This window comes from Protomyces lactucae-debilis (genome assembly GCF_002105105.1).
Source record: "Protomyces lactucae-debilis strain 12-1054 chromosome Unknown BCR37scaffold_9, whole genome shotgun sequence".
Classification (NCBI taxonomy): domain Eukaryota; kingdom Fungi; phylum Ascomycota; class Taphrinomycetes; order Taphrinales; family Protomycetaceae; genus Protomyces; species Protomyces lactucae-debilis.
In genome coordinates this window covers 477,198-495,482 of record NW_024468001.1, presented here as the reverse complement: position 1 = coordinate 495,482, position 18,285 = coordinate 477,198, and the positions used below count along the sequence as shown (strand labels likewise).

Genomic DNA, 18,285 nt, shown 5'->3' with positions numbered 1-18,285 from the left:
CGAAGCAGGCGCGCAGAACAGATATTGCCGCTGCACCTGGTGACTATGTTGCTCTCAGCTCAAAGCAGTCTTTAGAGTCGACGGCAAAACCCGCCAGTCGTCGCCTAGCTTTTATGATTGACCCAGAGACTGTTCAGGCTGTTGAACGTGACGATGCCGGCTATGAATCGGACGAGGAAATGCTGACGTCTTCCATGGCTGCAGAACAAGCTGCCTTGTCCAAGCTTACCATCGAAAAGCCAACAGATGAACTCGCTTGGCTTGCGCTGGCTCGCATCCAAGATCGAATCGTCGAGCAGATTAAACAAGATGGAGTGCGTCTCGCTTGTCAGGGTGCAGCAAAGGTCAAGATACCCATTCTGGAGAAAGCCATGGTTCCGAACCCTCACAGTACAAGGCTCGCTTTGGCGTACATGGAGGCCTTCTCGCTCGTCAGCGATAAGCATGCTATCCAAGCAGCATGGCTAAAGATCTTGAACCGTATTCCCAATTCTCTAGAGCTTTGGATCCGCTTTCTCGATCACCTGAACTTCGGGTTCCACGATCAATACCACATGCTTCTTGACGAACACAAATCTGCACTGCAATCTACAGAAGCTTACTGGACCAGGACGTCTGACAGCTATGCGCATCCGATCATGGCAGAAATATTTGAAAGTTTGCTGGACCTTTACATGCGGTTCGGTTATGTGGAACTGGCGGTGGCACATGTTCAGGCTGTAGCGAAGCTAATGGAAGACCAATCAGTCACTCTTGATGCCCTCAAGTCTTGGTGGGACGAAGAAGATCCACGGCCTGGTGAAAAGGTCATAGGCGCAGGCAGTGCTCGCACTGAAAGTTCAAAGCGTCGGGATGACTGCTACCCTGGTGGGAGCCTTCTTGGTACGTCCGGGTCATTTGCGGCTGGCACAAGTGCACAAGAGCTTTCACTCCAGCCTATTGAGGATTTTGCTGCCGTCGAGGGGGTATCGCTGGAATTGAAGCCCCCTCTGCGAGTGGACGATGAGTCGCAAGCTGAAAACGATCTGTACGCAGTAGTCTTGTCAGATGATCTCAACCTGGTCAGCTTCCATGAGGCATGTCAGTCCGTCAGATCACAACTCCTCTTCAACTGCTTGGCTCGCCTAGGTTTCGACAGCGGCTTACAGGTCGACAGGAATCAGCCATCTACGGCTTGTAATCCGTCTGCTCTCATGCTTGATCTAAAAAGACGGGATGCATGCCTAAAAGCGCCCGTCACAGCAGTCTCTCTAGCTTTTCACTTGTCGAGATTGAGACAACTACCATTGACTTATGAAGACAGGCAGCAATTCAACGTTTCTGTCGCGGCTCACATGGCCGCCTATTATGGAACGCCAGCAGGCCAGGAATGCACTGAATATTTTATCCAAGACGAGGCGGACGGTTCTTCGTTACTCTGGGTTACTTCTGCCTTGTTGCATATTGCTCAGGATGATATTGGGCCAGTCTGTGCTGCTTTCGAGCGGGCTTCAGAGAAGCTCAAAGTATTTGACATGGAGCGACCAAGATTTCCATTGCGAACGTTTGTGCTACGAGCGAGCTATGCTTTTTACCTGTTCCGCCATGCATCACCCTCCAAGGCTCTTGATGTCTGCAATTCGCTAGATGTGTCCCGAGCATGTCAATTCTTGGCAGAGTCGTTTGACGCACCCCAATGGAGTCAAGTTCTTATTGGTGTGGCGGCTGTCGATGGCGTTAGAGCTCTAGCCTCACAAAACGCAAAGTTGGATCAGTTCCTCGAATGCTATGCTGAAGCTAGGACACGGGCCTTTTTGAACTATAAACTCAAATCAAGACTCGTGGAACAGCTATTTCAGCAACAAATTGAGCAGCTTACTCGTGCTGCTGAGCTCCAAATGATACGGCCCACAATCATGCGTGATTTGCTATATGAAGCTGTGTTGACGTGTCCACACAACGCGTTATTCTGCAACATGTTTGCACGCCACGAAGAACGCTACAAGATACAGATGAGAGTCTGGAAACTTCAAGGGGAAGTCTTGCAAGCCTGTGACCGACCTCCCTTGGCTATTATGCTGAATATGGCAGCGCTCGAGGAGAGACCTAGCAACCCCGACGCAGTGACAGCGCGAATCAACACTTTAGAGCGGCTCTTGTCCCTGAACGAAGACGTGTCAATTGCTATTCGCGAACATATTGCATTCGAATTGCTCTCATTACGAGACAAGGCCGGCACGTACTCATCGGCACAGATCAAGAAATTCTTCTTCGAGGCTACTTGGCAAGCAACATCGAAACGACTCCTGTTGTTGCCCTTCTTGCAATTGCGAAGACATTTTGAGATTTCTGATTTAAAGGAAGTCTATGAAATCATGCTCAAGCGCGGTATTCGCCTCGTTGGTGACTTGGACGACTTTTTCGAGGAACTAGAGGATTTGCCAATAGCCATGACGAGCCAGAATGCTGCTACGTGCAAGCTTCACAATCTGACACATTGCAAGACGTGCGGGTCGTCTCAATATTGATATACAAAAGCTTATAAACCTCATCCCTTGCTAGGTTGATCTACAACCTCGCCTTAAAGCGTCTTCCAGCTTGCCCCTCGCTGTTCCCCAGATTCTCATCCCCTAGCTCACCGAGCAAATGCCGACGATGGTAGTCTGTTGTGAACAACTGCTCTGGATCCACCTCAGCACGCACATCCAACCACGTTTGCAAGTGCGGATACCGTTGCTTCAGATCCGTGGGTGTCATGGCATGTTGTTTTGCCCAATGTGGACGACCGCCTAGAGATTGCATGAGATACTCATATGCTTCGAAATACCGCCGGTAGCTGATTGCTGAATGGTAAGGTTTGTACATGATGACACCAATGTAGCAGACGGGTCCTCCTTGTGCAGTTGAGATGTAAGCGTCCTTGTCTTCTGCTGTTACGCGAAGCTCGATAGGAGCATGCGCGTAGATACCTTCGCTGGAGAAGGGAATGCCTGCTTCTTCGTGCTTGCCTTGGAGCCAAAGTGATAGTCGCTCCACTGCTTCGGGTCCCTTTTCGAGGGGCACAGACCATTCATCGACATACTGACTAAAGAGACAGTTCATGTTGAGAGCAACGTTGGACTGTTCGATGGATTCGCCAACCTTGCCAAGGGTGGTTCCCCATTGCTTGCCAAAGACGAGTCTCTCAAACGCCGGAATCGCACTGGGCACAAAGCGTCCAGCATACAAGAGTGCTTGATTAATGTGGTAAGCCCATAAATCAGAAGCCATCCAACTCTTGGGTGTATGTCGTTTCTTCACGTCTGGCTGAGTGCGATCGCCCGCCCAAACAACAGCTTTGTCGGAATAGGGAAACCACCAGACGCGTACGTACTCTGCTTGATTCCATAACTGGTCACTTTTCCATGTACTGATCATTTGCTGGAATGGCACGATTGTCTGTGTTGCGCGAATATCGAAGGCCTTGGTGACTTGCAGTGTGACATTGATGATGACGCCCAGCGCACCGAGACTCACGAGCCCAGCTCGAAAGAGCCGTTCATTCTCCTTCATAGAACAAGCCCTGCATGTTCCATCTGCAAGCATGATTGTGAATGCGACGACTTGCTGCGAGAGCGTTGAGTGCTTCAGAGATGATCCATGTGTGGATGTGGCCATAAAGCCCGCCATGGACTGATCTGAAATGGAGCCCAAATTCTCCATTGCCAGCCCACGCGCCTGAAGATGGCTATGTAGCTGGTAGAGCCGCATGCCAGCACCCACCTTGACCTGTAACGTATCTTGGCGCACTTCAATCAAATCACTGAAATGATCCAGTGACACGAGGTAATCGCTCGTGCAGACATTATCGCCCGGAGAGTGTCCCGATCCAACGACGGTCACATGGCGACCAGCCGTCTGTGCAGCACGTAGGATATCTCTTAATTCGCGCTCACTCTTGGGGCGAAAGAAGAGTTCCGGGTGAGCCACGAACGTCTGGGCCCAGTTTTGGAACGTGGCGCCCGTTTGAGCAACTATCTCGGGCGGGAAGTTGCTGCTCTGTGAGCCATTCGATATTCTTGGCAATGCAGAGTCGATAGGCAGAGTCATGACTGAGATGTCTTGTGCTAAGTTTGTGCGACAGTGTTTGTGTGGCGAGGAAAGTTGACATTCAATTTGTTTTCTGGATCAAGAGGAACCATGACCTCAGAGAGTCTGTATCTGATTCTAGAACAAAGGCCACTTGCCGAGTGTACTTTCAACATAATATGTTGCTCTGAGATATGATCTGTGATGTCAATTATGTTTGTGACTGCCCCTTTGTTTGCGCAACACGACCACACGCGACTCGTGAAGGCAACAACACGAACCTCATCTCAGGTCTCTGCATACTCAGAGCGCCCTGCTTGCCTTGCTTTTGAGTCGCCTGTATTCTAAAAGAAGGTCCACACGCTCATCTTCCAAATGGAGCGCACAAGCTTCGACATCCGCAAAGAAAAGCTCGACGTCATGAACGCGCGAATAGATGCACACGCGAGCCCGAGGCCTGTGACAGGAGCCTCTGCCACAAGTATGGCAAGTGTAGAAGCAGACGATTCCGGCGATGTCAAAGACTGGATTGCGCAAGTCAAACAACTACAACTGCAACGGAAAGCAGAAGATGAAGCGCGAAATAGGAAGTTGGAGGAGGATATTTTGGCAGAGCGCAGGGCGCGACAAGAGCGGAGAGCGAATCGCAGTCGTTCCGTGTCGCCAGAGAAGCTTGGCAATTCTGCGAATCGACCCGCCTCCAGTGGTCTGCCTAAAGTTGAGGCATCTACTGCACCCAAATCTGCCGTACCGATCGAGAAGGCTGAGCCAACCAGACCCAGTAGTCAAGAGAACAACACATATGTGGCGGAAGAAGTCCCGGCCATCAGTGAGAAGCCAACACTGACGAAGACTGCCAAAATAGGTGAGAGCACAGCAACAAAGGTGGACGTGCGGCAGATGCTCGAGAAGCGCGACCCATCCTACTTTAGGCAGACACCGAAGCCCGTTGGGCTACGCAAAAGTTCGTCGAGCCAGACAACGACTGTCCCAATGGCACTGCTGGGCCTCTCAAAAATGCCCGAAGCATCTACACCTCTCCCGAGCAAGTCAACAATTGCAGATGCTTCGCCTGTCGAAGAGGCGAAGAAGGCTACTCCGCCGAAGCCCAAGTCTTCTGAATCGCCCATCATTCCAATCAAACCGACCCTTACAAAGCTGCCAGATCAGCTTGCACCACTGGCATCGCCCTCTGGTGGCAAGCGTCTCTCTGCACAACTCTCCCCTCTCGCGCCATCAAGGCTACAAACGCCTCTCAGCGGATCAAACCCCACAACGCCCATCAAGTCTGGTTCACGTTCTGGGAGCCCCACGCGTGCTGAATCACCGACACGTTTTGCAAGCATGCAAGCCGGTAGCAGTATGAGTAGCGCAGATTTGCTAGCGACGATGCGATCGGGCCTCAAAAGTACAGCTGTGCATCGCCAGCCTGCTCAAGATCACGTCAAAGCGACGCTTCTGAGCGCAAAAGGTGGACTTCGCTCACCGACGTCGCCTGCCCTCAAGACATTTGGCACGTCAGAGACACCATCACCGGGCAAGCTTATCGATAGCCCGCGTTTACTGACCCCAAGAATGGCAAAGACTGAGGAGAGCGTGACGCCTATTGCGCGGCAGAATTCAGCACCAGTATCGGCCCCTGCTGATGCAGCACCACTGACCGCTTCATTCACGAGGCATCATTCCATGCCACCAAAAAATGTCAAGCAATCTGATCTCTCAAATCGCTTCAACCCTGGTCTTGCGAGTTTGCTTCAACGTGGACCACCGCCATCAGTACAGAAAGGGGTGGCTCCAGAGGAGCAACCTGTGCCTGGCGCAATGGAAGAGGAAAAAGCCGCGATAGCTGAGTCATCACAGACGTTGACACATATGACCAAATCTAGGGCAAGGCGGCCAGGCAAAAGACCACCCACTAGCCTGGCCAAGGTTGAAGCAGCAACTTCTTCGAAAGAGAGTCCAGAGCCGACAAAGTTGACTAAGCCAGACGAGCCGGTCGCTAAACCTGCTGTGCCACTTGCCTCCAAGCCAGTCTCGAGAGTAAACACTGCCTCGTCAACGGCATCAAAACCAGCGGCCTTGTCTGCAAAGCCATCATTGGCAGAGCGCTTCAACCAGAACAACGCTGACTCTCTCTTGGTTGCGCCAAAGCCATTGGGCTCGCCGCACAGATTCGACATTAAGCGCACGGAGAATAGATCTCCTACGTTACCGGAGCTCAAGACTTCTCCTCTCATGCCAGACTTCAAACGGATGAGCCTATCGAGTCCCAAATCACCTAGTCATCGGAATAGTATGGAGCTTGGCAAGTCTGCAACCGGCTCGATTCCTGGCATGTGGTCACAAGCAAGGAAGCAAGAAGTACTGCCCATGGAGAAGCCTTCACCGCCGAGCAAGCCCGTTGCTTATGTGCAACTGGAGGATGTCGCACCTCAAAACACAATGCAAAACAGTCTGCCTGCAAAGCCAGAGTTGCCGGCCAAAAGTGAGCCAGTAAGATCTCCATCTGTCTTTTCTGGTCGATCAGTCAGTCCCTTCAAACGTGAAGGTCGTACCCAATCGATTCATCACAAGAGCATGACTTCCTCTTCTTCCATTCCCGATGTCGGCGACTTGCTTCGATCGCGGGCCAATTCTATGCTGATGCGAGATTTGTCCATCAAAGCGGCGCCGATACTGCCAAGCCCTCAAACATCTCCTCGACTACCCTGGGCAGAGTCAGCAAGGCCACCGCCAACCAGTTCAGCGCCTAGTGTCACGCGTCTCAACTCACGACCCGGTGCAGGAGGTGGGGCGTTGCTGTTTTGTGTTCGACAACATGTTCGCAGTATCGTCATTGATGAGCTTCTCTGCAAAGCAGCACAGTTGTGTTCTGGTTTTGTGTACATTTTGCAACAGCCTGAGCAAGTGACCATCTGGCAAGGTCGCGGTGCCGCGCCTGCAGAGGTGGAAGCGGCTCGCGAGTTTGCTCATTCGCTGAGTGATGCGACGCCCATCGTGCTGCGCGAGGGTGATGAATCGCCTGATTTTTGGAAGGCGTTGGGAGGACAGGGTCGATACGCTTCTGCGAGCTATTGGAAGTTGAAGAAGGACTTCAAGCATTACCGGACTGCGCTGTACACGGTTGATCATGTGGACCAGCGGATACACATTTCGATGAAGGAGGCCTTTTCTGTCGCTGACTTGAAGGGAGACAAGGTCCATGTGATCGATACATTCTTCGAGCTCTACACAATCATCCCATCGGTGAAGGCCAATGTCAAGCGCGATGATATTCTGGCTGCACTGAAGTTTGTGCGAGATCACAGTACAAAGTCAGGGCACACACGACCGTTCGTTCCAATGGCCTTGGTTGTGAGTTGTCTCTCGCGCTGGCCCAGAGATCTCAAAGCTGTCTTTCGCGAGCCAGTGGAGGATACACTGCCAAATTTGGCCATCCTCGAGTTGGAGACTGCTGAGCAAGTCTTGCGCTTTTCCAAGTTCTCTAGGAAAGAACTGGCGGAAGGCACTGCACTGGGAGCAGACTACAAGCGCCTAGAAGACTTCTGCGATGCGAATTGTTTCGATGAGCTGTTTGCTATGGATGCACAGCAATTCAAGCGTGCGTCTTTTGAGATACAGAAGCAAAGTAGGGACCGGGCATTGAGGACATTGGGCGTTTATGCGCTGACGTAGAGACACAGAATATTGCACAGCATAGCACAGCATAGAAGGCGATTTGAACCTGATGTCTCCATTGCCTTGTGCTCTTGCATCTGGTGTCGCCAACTCTCGCTCGAAATGCGCTCATGGGAAACTCGGCCACATCCCACGAAGGCGACGACGAAACAGCCGGGAACGAGACGCGACGCACTCGGAGCAGCGAGAGAACAAGGCGCACTTGATAGGACGCGAGGCAGCTCAAAGGAGGCGGCAGCTCTAGACACGAACATTGTAAGATTGCATCCTGCATCCTGGCGACGACAGTGAGGGTCCATCTATAGAGGATTGCCATGTCGCTTCCACCAGACATTGCCAAGGCGCTCCAAGAGATTGATCAAGAATTTGAAGATGGTGATATCACTCGCAAAGGCTATGAAAAGCGGCGTACTGCGGTGTTTGAAGCGTCAGGGCTATCTGAATACATGTACAGTCAAGGTCAGCTTGATGCGGCTGCCACAATCGGATTTGCGCCTCCAGCTGCACGGCATGACCCATTCAAGCCGATGCAGGACGGAACGAGTATGCTGCAAGACATTGATTCAATGCAGCGGACGTCGTTGAGTACGGATGATAGCAACGACCAGACCTATTCACATGATTCTCGAGGATATGCTTTTCAACCTCCTTCTTCAGCCACGACGAGCGCGCCATCTCATCCGCCTGGTCAGACACATACACAGTATGGTCAGTCACCCATACTCTCAGGCCATTTGGTAAACGAGCCTGGCCAACTACATGATCAAGACCGGCCGGGGCAGCACGACACGCCGCACGACTTTTATGAGAAGCCAGCGTTAGAGGATGACAGGCATATGCGTATGTACAGCTGTCTATGATCTTCAAGCTAATCTCAGGGCGACGCTCCACAGACCTCTCTGGAATCCCATACTCCGGCGTCACAAGCCCAGAATGGACGCATTCTCAGCACGCTACTCCGGCTGCGCAAGGTCCACAACTTACACCGCTAGAGCCTCGCGATATCCCATTTGCGATACATGACCCACATAATCCGCAAATTGCCATGAGTAACTTTGACAATACAGCGGCCGTCTTGCGACATCGAGGCCGCTCGAATCCAAAGAAGGCTGCGTTCATGGTGCTCGATGCAAAAGGCAAAGAAGTGGCGACAATCACATGGGACAAGCTTGCCTCAAGGGCTGAGAAAGTCGCGCAAGTGATTCGCGACAAGTCTGGTCTCTATCGCGGCGATCGCGTGGCTCTCGTCTACCGCGACTGCGAAGTAATTGATTTTGCGATCGCCCTCTTTGGTTGCTTTATTGCAGGGGTTGTTGCTGTGCCGATCAACAAGCAAGAGGATTTCCAAGAGCTGACTACAATCTTGGCAGCGACACAAGCACACCTTGCCTTGACGACGGATACGAATCTCAAGGTCTTTGCTCGGGAGCTCTCACTAAATAAAATGCAATGGCCTCGGGGTGTTGAGTGGTGGAAGACGAATGAGTTTGGCTCTTTCCAGCTAAAAAAGAAGGAAGAGGTACCACCCTTGCAAGCGCCTGATCTAGCATACGTCGAATACTCAAAGTCTCCGACCGGCGATCTTCGCGGTGTGGTCATTTCCCACAGAACAGTCATGCATCAGATGGCCTCACTCAGCGCTATCGTAACGACAGCGCCTTCCAGCATGCGGGACAAGTATGTACCTGAAAGAGATCGACAGGGAAAGCCAGTCATGACCCGAAGTAATGGTGAAGTACTCGTCACCTACCTCGACCCGCGTCAAGCTATTGGCATGATTCTTGGCATATTGTTAGCAGTGTACTATGGTAACACTACAGTATGGTGTCCTACTGGCGCTGTCGGAACGCCAGGTCTGTTTGCACACATCATCACGCGATATCGAGCCACTTTATTGCTGGCAGACTATCCAGGACTCAAGACCGTCGCCTACAATTACCAAAATGACCCAATGAGTACTCGAGGAAAGAAGCACCATGTCGACTTCTCTACCATCAAGCTATGTCTGGTCGATTGTTTGACGGTTGATTCCGAGTTTCACGAAATCTTGGCTGACCGCTGGTTGAGGCCACTCGGCAACAAACGTTCGAGAGAAGTGTTGACGCCTATGCTTTGCCTGCCTGAGCACGGAGGTATGGTCATCTCGATGAAGGACTGGCTCGAGGGTCAAGAACGGATAGCGAATCTTGGAGTTACCTTTGAGGATATTGAGGATCAAGATCTGACTGAGGTCTTGCTCGATCAAGAGGCGCTCAAATCAAATGAGGTCGTTGTGGTTGCGGTGGGAGCTGATGTTGCCAAGAAAGCGGGTGACTCTACAACAGTAAGAGTTGGCTCCTTCTTTTACCCACTCGTTGATGCGACGCTGGCCGTTGTTGACCCAGAAACTTCTTTGTTGTGCTCGACAACAACCGTTGGCGAGATTTGGATTGATAGTCCAAGCATGTCTGCATGCTACTGGCTTCTTCCTCGGCATACAGACACCATCTTTCATGCTCGGCCGTACTACATCAAGCCGGATACGAGGGAAACCCAGGTCTTTGAGCAAGAATTCCTGCGAACCGGTCTCTTGGGCTTCGTCATGCATGGGCGCGTCTTTGTGCTAGGGCTCTACGAAGATCGTCTACGTCAAAAAGTGGAATGGGTCGAAGATGCACAAGAAATCACCGAATACAGATATCACTATGTGACGCATTTGGTCAATACTATCATGCGTAATGTCCCAAAGATCTTTGATTGTTCGGCGTTCGATGTCTACATCAATAAGGAACATTTGCCAGTGGTCTTGCTCGAAAGTCCAAGCGCGTCAACTGTGCCTCTCACGCCCTCTGGACCCGCCCGGATTTTAGACAACGACTTGCTCGAAGCCTTGGCTGAGAAAGTGATTGAGGCTCTTTTGGAAAATCACCAGGTCCGTGTCTATTGCGTGTTGATTTGTGCACCAAACACACTTCCGCGTGTTTCTCGAAATGGGCGCAAAGAAATTGGCAATATGCTCTGCCGCAAGGAGTTTGAGCGTGGTTCTCTGCCAACAGTCATGGTCAAATTTGCGGTAGAGCGAGCAGTATTGAACTTGCCGGTCGGGGCAGATCCCGTCGGTGGCATATGGTCGAGGATAGCAACTGAGCGGCGAGCAATTGAGCTCCAACACGAGGGGAAACAGTATAGTGGTGTCGATGTTCGCACTGCATGTCTTGACGAACGAACATCTACCAATCTCGCTGACTTTGGCAGCATTGTCGAGGTTTTTCAGTGGCGAGCCTCTCGTCAGCTCGAAGAACTGGCCCTTCTCTCAATCGATAACCGTGGCAAAGAAGGCAAGGCCATATCATGGCGCAAGCTCGACCTGAAGATCTCAGCAACCGCATTCTATCTCAAGAACAAGGTGCGCCTGAAGTCTGGCACTCAAGTCATTCTCATGTACACTCACTCAGAAGAGTTCTTCTTGGCTATACATGCCTGCTTTGCGCTGGGCGTAACTGCAATCCCTATTGCTCCGATTGATCCTTCGCGACTTTCAGAAGATGTCCCGGCGCTCTTGAGCATCATCTCCGATTTCAAGATCAAGCACATTCTTGTTAATTCTGATACTAATACGGCATTGCAGAGCAAATTTGTGAGTCAACACCTCAAGCAGGCTGCTTTGGCTCAGAAGATTCTCTTGCCGCAAATCTACAACACAGCCAAGCCTTCAAAGCAAACGAAAGGTTGTCGCGAGAACGGCTTCGTCATGGAGCAAGCTTGGTTACGTCTTGGTTTTCCAGCCCTTGTTTGGACTTACTGGTCGCCTGATCAGCGTCGAACATGCGTAACACTGGACCATGCTGCCATCATGGGGTGCTGCAAAGTGCAAAAAGAGACGTGTCAGATGCCTTCTTCTCGTCCCATGCTTGGTTGCATACGCAGTACATCCGGTCTTGGCTTCTTGCACAGTTTCTTGATGGGTGTTTTTGTTGGCTGCGCCACGTACCTGATGTCCCCGGTAGATTTTGCTGCAAACCCATTATTCTTGTCGCAGGTTCTTGCACGGTACAAGATGAAGGATTGTTACGTCACGCCCCAGTCAATGGAACACCTGATGCAAGCTATGCAGGGCAAAGGTCCAAGCTTGCACGAGCTGAAGAATCTCATGATTGCTTTTGATGGTCGCGTAGCGCCCCACGCCTTCCCTCGAATGCGCCAGCAGCTGGGACCAAGCGGTCTCGACGCAAGTGCGCTAAATGCGACCTATGGCCATGTCGTCAACCCGATGCTAGCAACGCGCTCTTATATGTGCATTGAGCCAGTTGAAGTGTGTCTCGACACGCGCGCGTTGCGCGCTGGCTACATTCGCGTCACAACGCCACAAAATGATCCACATGCAATTGTCCTTCATGATTCTGGTATGGTTCCTGTGTCAACACAGATTGCCATTGTCAATCCAGAGACATGCACCTTGTGTCGCAACGGCGAGTTTGGCGAGATTTGGGTTGCTTCTGAAGCCAGTGCTCTTGGTTTCCACGAGTCAAGTGATCCATTCGACTTGGAACGCTTTAATGGTCGCATCGCGGACGTTGACTCGAGAAACACGTATATCCGTACTGGCGACCTTGGCTTCTTGTACACTGTGGCTCGCCCAGTCAGTCGTGGCCAGGGCGTTGCTGAGCTACAGACGCTGTTTGTGCTTGGCTGCGTTGGAGAGACCTTTGAAGTGAATGGTTTGAATCATTTCCCGATGGACATTGAAGCGACTGTTGAGCGCTGTCATCGTGCCATTGCCCGTGGTGGGAGTGCCGTCTTTCAAGCAGGCGACCAAGTCGTTCTGCTCGTCGAGGTCTTGAGGACAACACACTTGTCTGGCGTTGTGCCCGTCATTGTCAACGCCGTACTGGATCAGCATCAAATCATCGTCGACAAGATTGCCTTTTGCGCGCGTGGCGACTTCCCGCGATCGCGGCTTCGGGAAAAACAACGAGGTCGAATTCTTGCTGCATGGATCAAGAAGCAGCTCAGAACGTGTATTGTATACAACGTGCGTGATGGCGAGAGACACCTCGACTCTGCAGATACAATGACCATGACGCAAGAACCTCTTGGCGCCATTGGAGAGAATATGGATGGTATGGATGAGGTTGATGAGCCTCGAGGTATTCGCACCAGTGGGGGCTATGTGCGAGCCATACCGGGGTCTAGTCAAGGACGTCCTGAGCGTGGCACAGCGAGATTGAGCATGTCGAGCAGCGTACAAGGATTGCCAGCTGGAACGACTCAAGCAGAGATGCAAGCTGCACTGGCGTTACAAACTGGGACGAGTAGTCTTGCCGATCCAGAGGATATCGCCAGACGTGAAAGTCACGAACGGTCGTCCTTTAGCGATGTACGCTCCTCATTCGATCGTCCTATCCAGCATTTGACACCCGTCAAGCGTCAACCTGTTGATTTGGATGCCATTCCAGATCACATGGAGGAATCTCGGTCGCCGTTGAGTTATGAAGGGGATTATGGTGATTTATCTTGGATGCCAGAGCAACAAGCCGATGATACGCTACAAGCGTATCTCGATGCACCTCGTGTACAACCATCCGGTATGTCGACACCGGCATCTCTTGGCGACTTTGGTGTTGCGCGGTAGAAGAAGCAATAGTCAAGGACACACTTTGTACAATGGATAAAAGCATGGAGCAAGACATAATACTATGTTTAGTTAAAATGGTAGAAGGCGTTATAAAGTAGTTGATCGAGTGGGTTGCCAGATCCAATGAATAGGCACAGACACGCCCATCGCTCTGACTAGCAAAAAGAGAAGGATGAAGACCAAAGCCTGTACCTCGCCACCATCACGAGCCACAGGCACCGCCTCCTCTTCTTGCTCAACGGCATCCGCGTCGAATCGCGAATGCAGCGCCGCTGGAGAACGTCTGACGAAGGAGTCCCGAAGGCTAGCCGGGGATTCCAAGTACCAGACAGGCGTCTTGGGACGTCGCAGGGGTGTCTTGAGTGCACCGGCATCCATGGGTGCACTGCCATGGGCGGTTGGGGATGGTGAGAGGGGTGCTCTTTGGTCTGGATTAGCCATACCGAACCATCGCCGTTGCAGTGGTGGAGGCGTTGCATAGCGCGGCGGTCGCGACGGACGATCTGCTTTGATGGGCTCTGCAACGGCGGGAGGTGGTGTTTGGCCAACTGCGATGCCAAAGAGCACTCCTAAAAATCCTTCTTGCTGGGTTCTGCCTCATTTGTTGACTTGTCCTCTGATTGTTCAACCTTGGAAAAGTACTTGTCTGCGAGGATGCCGTCAATGCCTGCGGTGAGAATAACACCGTTGGCTGATTTGTAGAAGAGAATGCCATCGGCCATGGCTTTTGCCATGTCAACGTAAATGAAGACTGTGCAGTCCTTGCGGACTCCAGACGTCACGCCTTCGTCACCAAACTTGCCTGTTGCCAAATGAATGTGGTTGCGCTTCATTTTTGATAGACCTCCTGATTCTTGAATCAGCTTGAGGGCCGTCTCGTTGGTCCCGTGCAGCACCACTGGGAAGCGAGTAGCATCTTGAATTTTCTCCAGCTCGAGATCATCCACTTGAATGGAATGGCCCTGATTTGCTCGAATGAACAAAACACCATCAATTTGCTGCATTGCATAGCGCGATTTATTGTCCAAGGCGACGACTTCCTCAATCTTGGCCTGTGTCGCTTGAAACTTTTTAAGCTTTGGCCGAGCAAGTATCGCCGCTACACTGATGTAACCATCAGAGCGCACAGCAAGACCTTCGTTGGCCGCATTGTGTCGTAGCATGCGAGAGAGTGCGCGAGATAGCTCTGTACGCTGCTTGGAGTTCATCAGATGCTTGCCTGGCGAGGTTGCAGCGCTTTTAGGGGTCTCTCCTACGGGGCTCGTTGAGCTAGGCTTTGTTTCGACTTGTAGCTCCTTCTGCTCTGACTTTGCAGTCGCAGAAGCCTTGTCTGCTGCAATGGACGCTTTCCTTGAAGTCTTGCCGGTCGGCAAAGTGAGTTGAATGGGCTGTGTCTCCGTGGCAGAGACACCAGCCGAGGGTGCAGCCAGCTCTTCCGCTGCCTGCTCTTGACCAGTGGAAGATGTTGCAGCGGCAGCAGGGGTCTCAGCATCCAGGGGAAAATCATCATCCTTTGGGACGTTTCTAGCGCCTGGCAAAGTCAACTCGACGGGTATGTCGCTTGCGGAGAAGACACCAGACGAAGGCGTAAATGGCGGCTCTTCCTTTACTGCATCAATTTCATCCTGCTTGGCGAGCTCGACATCGAGCGGGAAGTCATCGTCGTCTGCAGGAGGGTATTTCGCTGATGGTAGGACAAGTTCGACTTTGTCATCTGTAGTCGCTGCGATGCCGGAGGAAGGCGCGATGGGTACATCATCTGCGGCTTCTGCCGTCGTGCCGCCATCCACCTTTTCTGCATCAAGGGGAAATGGCGCATCGTCGCCAGCAGAGTCTTCCTTTGTAGGTGGAGCAGGCTCTGCAGCTGAGGCTTTTTCAGCGGCGACGTCTGACGACTTGACCACAACAGCTTCGTGAGCAGCTGCAGATGCAGTCTTGTCTGACTGAGCGCTCGACGCGACAGAGGATGGGCGATCCATTGACCGCGTAGGACTCGACACAGACCTCAACTTCGGCGCAATAAATGCAGGAGTTGCTTCCGCAGGCGTCCGTGAAGTCCTTGAAATGGGTTCTGGACGTGTACCTGCGGCTGTTGCTGTTGCAGCAGAGACGGAGCGCAGACCTTGTCGCATCCGCTGGATCTCATTCAATAATTGTGGCTCACCTGGCCCTTCTTTACCAGGGATGGCTGTGGCAGGTGCTCCTTGCTTATGGCCATTTGGCACGATCTTCCGTAGCTTCTTTTCACGAATCTGGGCCATCCAGTCGTCGAGCGTCAGGTCATCCGCCTTGTTTTGGGACGCGCCGTTGTCCTGCATGCTGTTCTGTTGCAGGAAGAGAGATACCACAATGTAGACTGACGATATGGGAGTACAGTAGCTGCAGTCTGAGGGTGTTTAGGAGGACGGGCCCTCTGTTCTGCCGCCTGTGGCCTGTTGCCAGGCTGTTTGAGGTTTTGTCTTTTGGTGTTTCGCGTCTTCCCAAATCTTCACACAGAACAAGACACCCAGCAAGGAGCTACACTGCTACAGAGACAAGCGACCAGCGGGTGCATGTGTCTATAGAGCATCTAGCTCAGCAGCAAGGCTCGACATCATCTACAACAATGCCCGCAATAGGCAGAAAGCGAAGTGGCTCGAAGAAGCGGAAAGAAACACCCTACTCACGGCCCCCGAAACAGGTCGTCGACAAGCAACATGTATGCTCTACTCAATGCTTATATGGGAGAAACGATGGCTGACTCGTCTAGAATAACGATAAAGTGGCGATCCAGCAGGCAGCAGAGGAGCAACCTACTTTATTCAACAAGGCCGCCAAGCAGCTCGTATCCTTTGTATCCTGGGTCTTCCATCAAGCCGAAGATTTGCCCAAGACGGTGCGTCAGAATGCCAATACATTCCATCGCGAGCCACAGAGTAAGAGTGAATTGAGTCAATTGGAAGATGGCACGCTGCATCACGAGACAGACAATGACGAGGACGATGAGCTCAGCTATCGACATGCACCGAGACGGCCGCCAGGTCAAGGCAAACAACAGCAGCAAGCAGGTCAACCAAAACGACAAGTCTCCTTACTGAGCAACGACCTCGCACCACATTACCTTGGCAAAACTCCCAAGAATGGGAAAAGTACCAAGCAAGAGAAGCAACAGGCACAGCAAGAGCCGCGGTATCAAGTCAGTCGCTTTGACTCTGGCAGTTTCAAGATTCCGCAGCTCCCAACGCCCGTCCAGGATCGAACGGCTCAAGCTCAGCCTGACCAACATGCCGCACTCAACATCAGTAGTTTGGCAATGGTGTCTGCGTCGCAGTCTCAAAGTGGGAATGACATGCGGATGGCGAGCTGGACATCTACCGATAGTCAGGGCAGGAAAGCAGCAAAGCTCGATCCCTTACGCTGGCAAACGCAAACGGGTACGGGCATTATGGCTGCCATGCGCGAACTGAGAGACCAACAGACGACTGCTCTGCAACAATCTGCATTGGCTCTGCCAACAGCTACAGGACGCGGACGCTCAACGTATCGTGAGGGTAGTGCAACAGCTTCAGAACCTATGTGGCACAAAAACATCTCCTTCTCGCAACGCACGGATGAAGACATGCTGGATTCTACCTCCCAGCCTGATCGTGAAGCGCAACAAGCTGCTGCCACCAGGGCAGAAAATCGGTATTGGGGCCCTGTACGGCATTTTCCAAGAGACGAGCCAGCCTCGACATCGCAGCAGAGTGGACAACCCGAGGACCTCAAGAGACTTGTGCAAAGTGCCATGAAACGGCCGAGTCGACGACAATCACAGCGTCAACCAAGCAGATCGCGTCCCTCGACCTCACCACATGATCAGCGTCGTCAACAACGTGCACAGACGCCATCACAAAACCGAGCTTCAAGGCAAGCAACACCGCGAAGTGTTGCGAGCTCAGCAGGTCGCCGTCGAGTCTCGCGGTCGCGTGAACAAAGCCTTGCGCGGCAACCCGAGAAACCAGCCATGGTGGATTCCCAGGTACAAACGGCAGAAGTTGAGCTGATGCAGCTTGATCCCATTCTTCGTATTCCTACACCTCCAACGCTTTCCAAAGAGCGGAGAAAACGCGCTGGTTGCTTTTCAGCGTTGGATGAGGACATGGAGGATCTCTTTGGACCCTATTCAGATGTCCCTGCGAAGAAGGCAAAATTGAGTCAAGAAGAAGCTGAAGAGCAGTTACTTGAACGGCCTAAAGTACCTCTACTGAGAGAGACGGATGATGTGGTCCAGCTGCGTGCACAGCAACAACGCGAGATGGACAAGGCACAACAAAACAAGCAGGCGAATGGGCTTGATGGTATCCAGAGATCTGCTGAACAAAGCTCGGCCCCCAAGCACTCTTTTGCATTTGGCAAACCTGCTGAAGCGTCTTCAAGTACTGGAAATACTCCTGCGCCAGAGCAAAACAAGGCTCCTTCATTCAACTTTGCACCCTCTTCTATGCCAACTTCGACACCATCGTTCAGTTTCAAGGCCCCGGAGAAACCAGCGGAGAATAACAAGCCTACTTCTGTTCACTCAAGCGAATCTACAAAGCCAGCTGAAGATGCAGAGAAGGCATCGGCCAGCGAATCGCAACCAAAGGCGCCTGCTTCTGGTTTCAACTTTGCTCCTGCTCCTAGTGCGGTCGACAATGCGGTGCCCAAGTTCTCTTTCGGGGCGACTGCTTCAAGTACAGCATCAAGTATGCTTGGCGCGTCAAAACCTGCGAACGATGCAAGTTCTGGTGCGAAGCCATCTGTGCCGGCCTTCAACTTTTCTGCGCCATCAACGGCCCCGGTCTCGTCCAATTCGAAGTCCTCCACTACGCCAGTCTTCGCTTTTGGTCAAACAAGTGCTGCTCCAGCGGCTGCCAGTACTGCTGCGGACAAGCCGACACCATCTGGAGCATTTGACACAAGCATCTTTGGTGGTAAAAAGAATG

The 18,285-nt window shown here is 52.1% G+C and overlaps 4 protein-coding genes across 4 annotated transcripts; 2 read left to right on the top strand and 2 right to left on the bottom strand.

Annotated features, from left to right (window-relative positions):
* Window positions 1-2,619: 2,619 nt before the first annotated feature.
* BCR37DRAFT_339863 (D-arabinono-1,4-lactone oxidase-domain-containing protein) lies at window positions 2,620-3,969 on the bottom strand (the record flags this gene model as incomplete). The annotated part of the gene is made up of 1 exon (XM_040867344.1): window positions 2,620-3,969. A coding segment is annotated over one exon (1,350 nt), but the record flags the coding sequence as incomplete, so codon positions are not given.
* A 561-nt stretch (window positions 3,970-4,530) lies between these two features.
* Window positions 4,531-7,722, top strand: BCR37DRAFT_392871 (uncharacterized protein; the record flags this gene model as incomplete). The annotated part of the gene is made up of 1 exon (XM_040871218.1): window positions 4,531-7,722. One exon carries the CDS (start codon window positions 4,531-4,533, stop codon window positions 7,720-7,722), a length of 3,192 nt encoding a protein of 1,063 aa, XP_040725542.1.
* A 92-nt stretch (window positions 7,723-7,814) lies between these two features.
* BCR37DRAFT_319049 (uncharacterized protein) lies at window positions 7,815-13,424 on the top strand. The gene is made up of 2 exons (XM_040866983.1): window positions 7,815-8,565; window positions 8,604-13,424. The coding sequence occupies exons 1-2, from the start codon at window positions 8,040-8,042 to the stop codon at window positions 13,334-13,336; spliced, it is 5,259 nt and encodes a 1,752-aa protein (XP_040725541.1). The 5' UTR covers window positions 7,815-8,039; the 3' UTR covers window positions 13,337-13,424.
* A 484-nt stretch (window positions 13,425-13,908) lies between these two features.
* Window positions 13,909-14,547, bottom strand: BCR37DRAFT_347211 (phosphotransferase KptA/Tpt1; the record flags this gene model as incomplete). Its single annotated transcript, XM_040867754.1, has 1 exon — window positions 13,909-14,547. The coding sequence occupies one exon, from the start codon at window positions 14,545-14,547 to the stop codon at window positions 13,909-13,911; it is 639 nt and encodes a 212-aa protein (XP_040725540.1).
* Window positions 14,548-18,285: the final 3,738 nt, after the last annotated feature.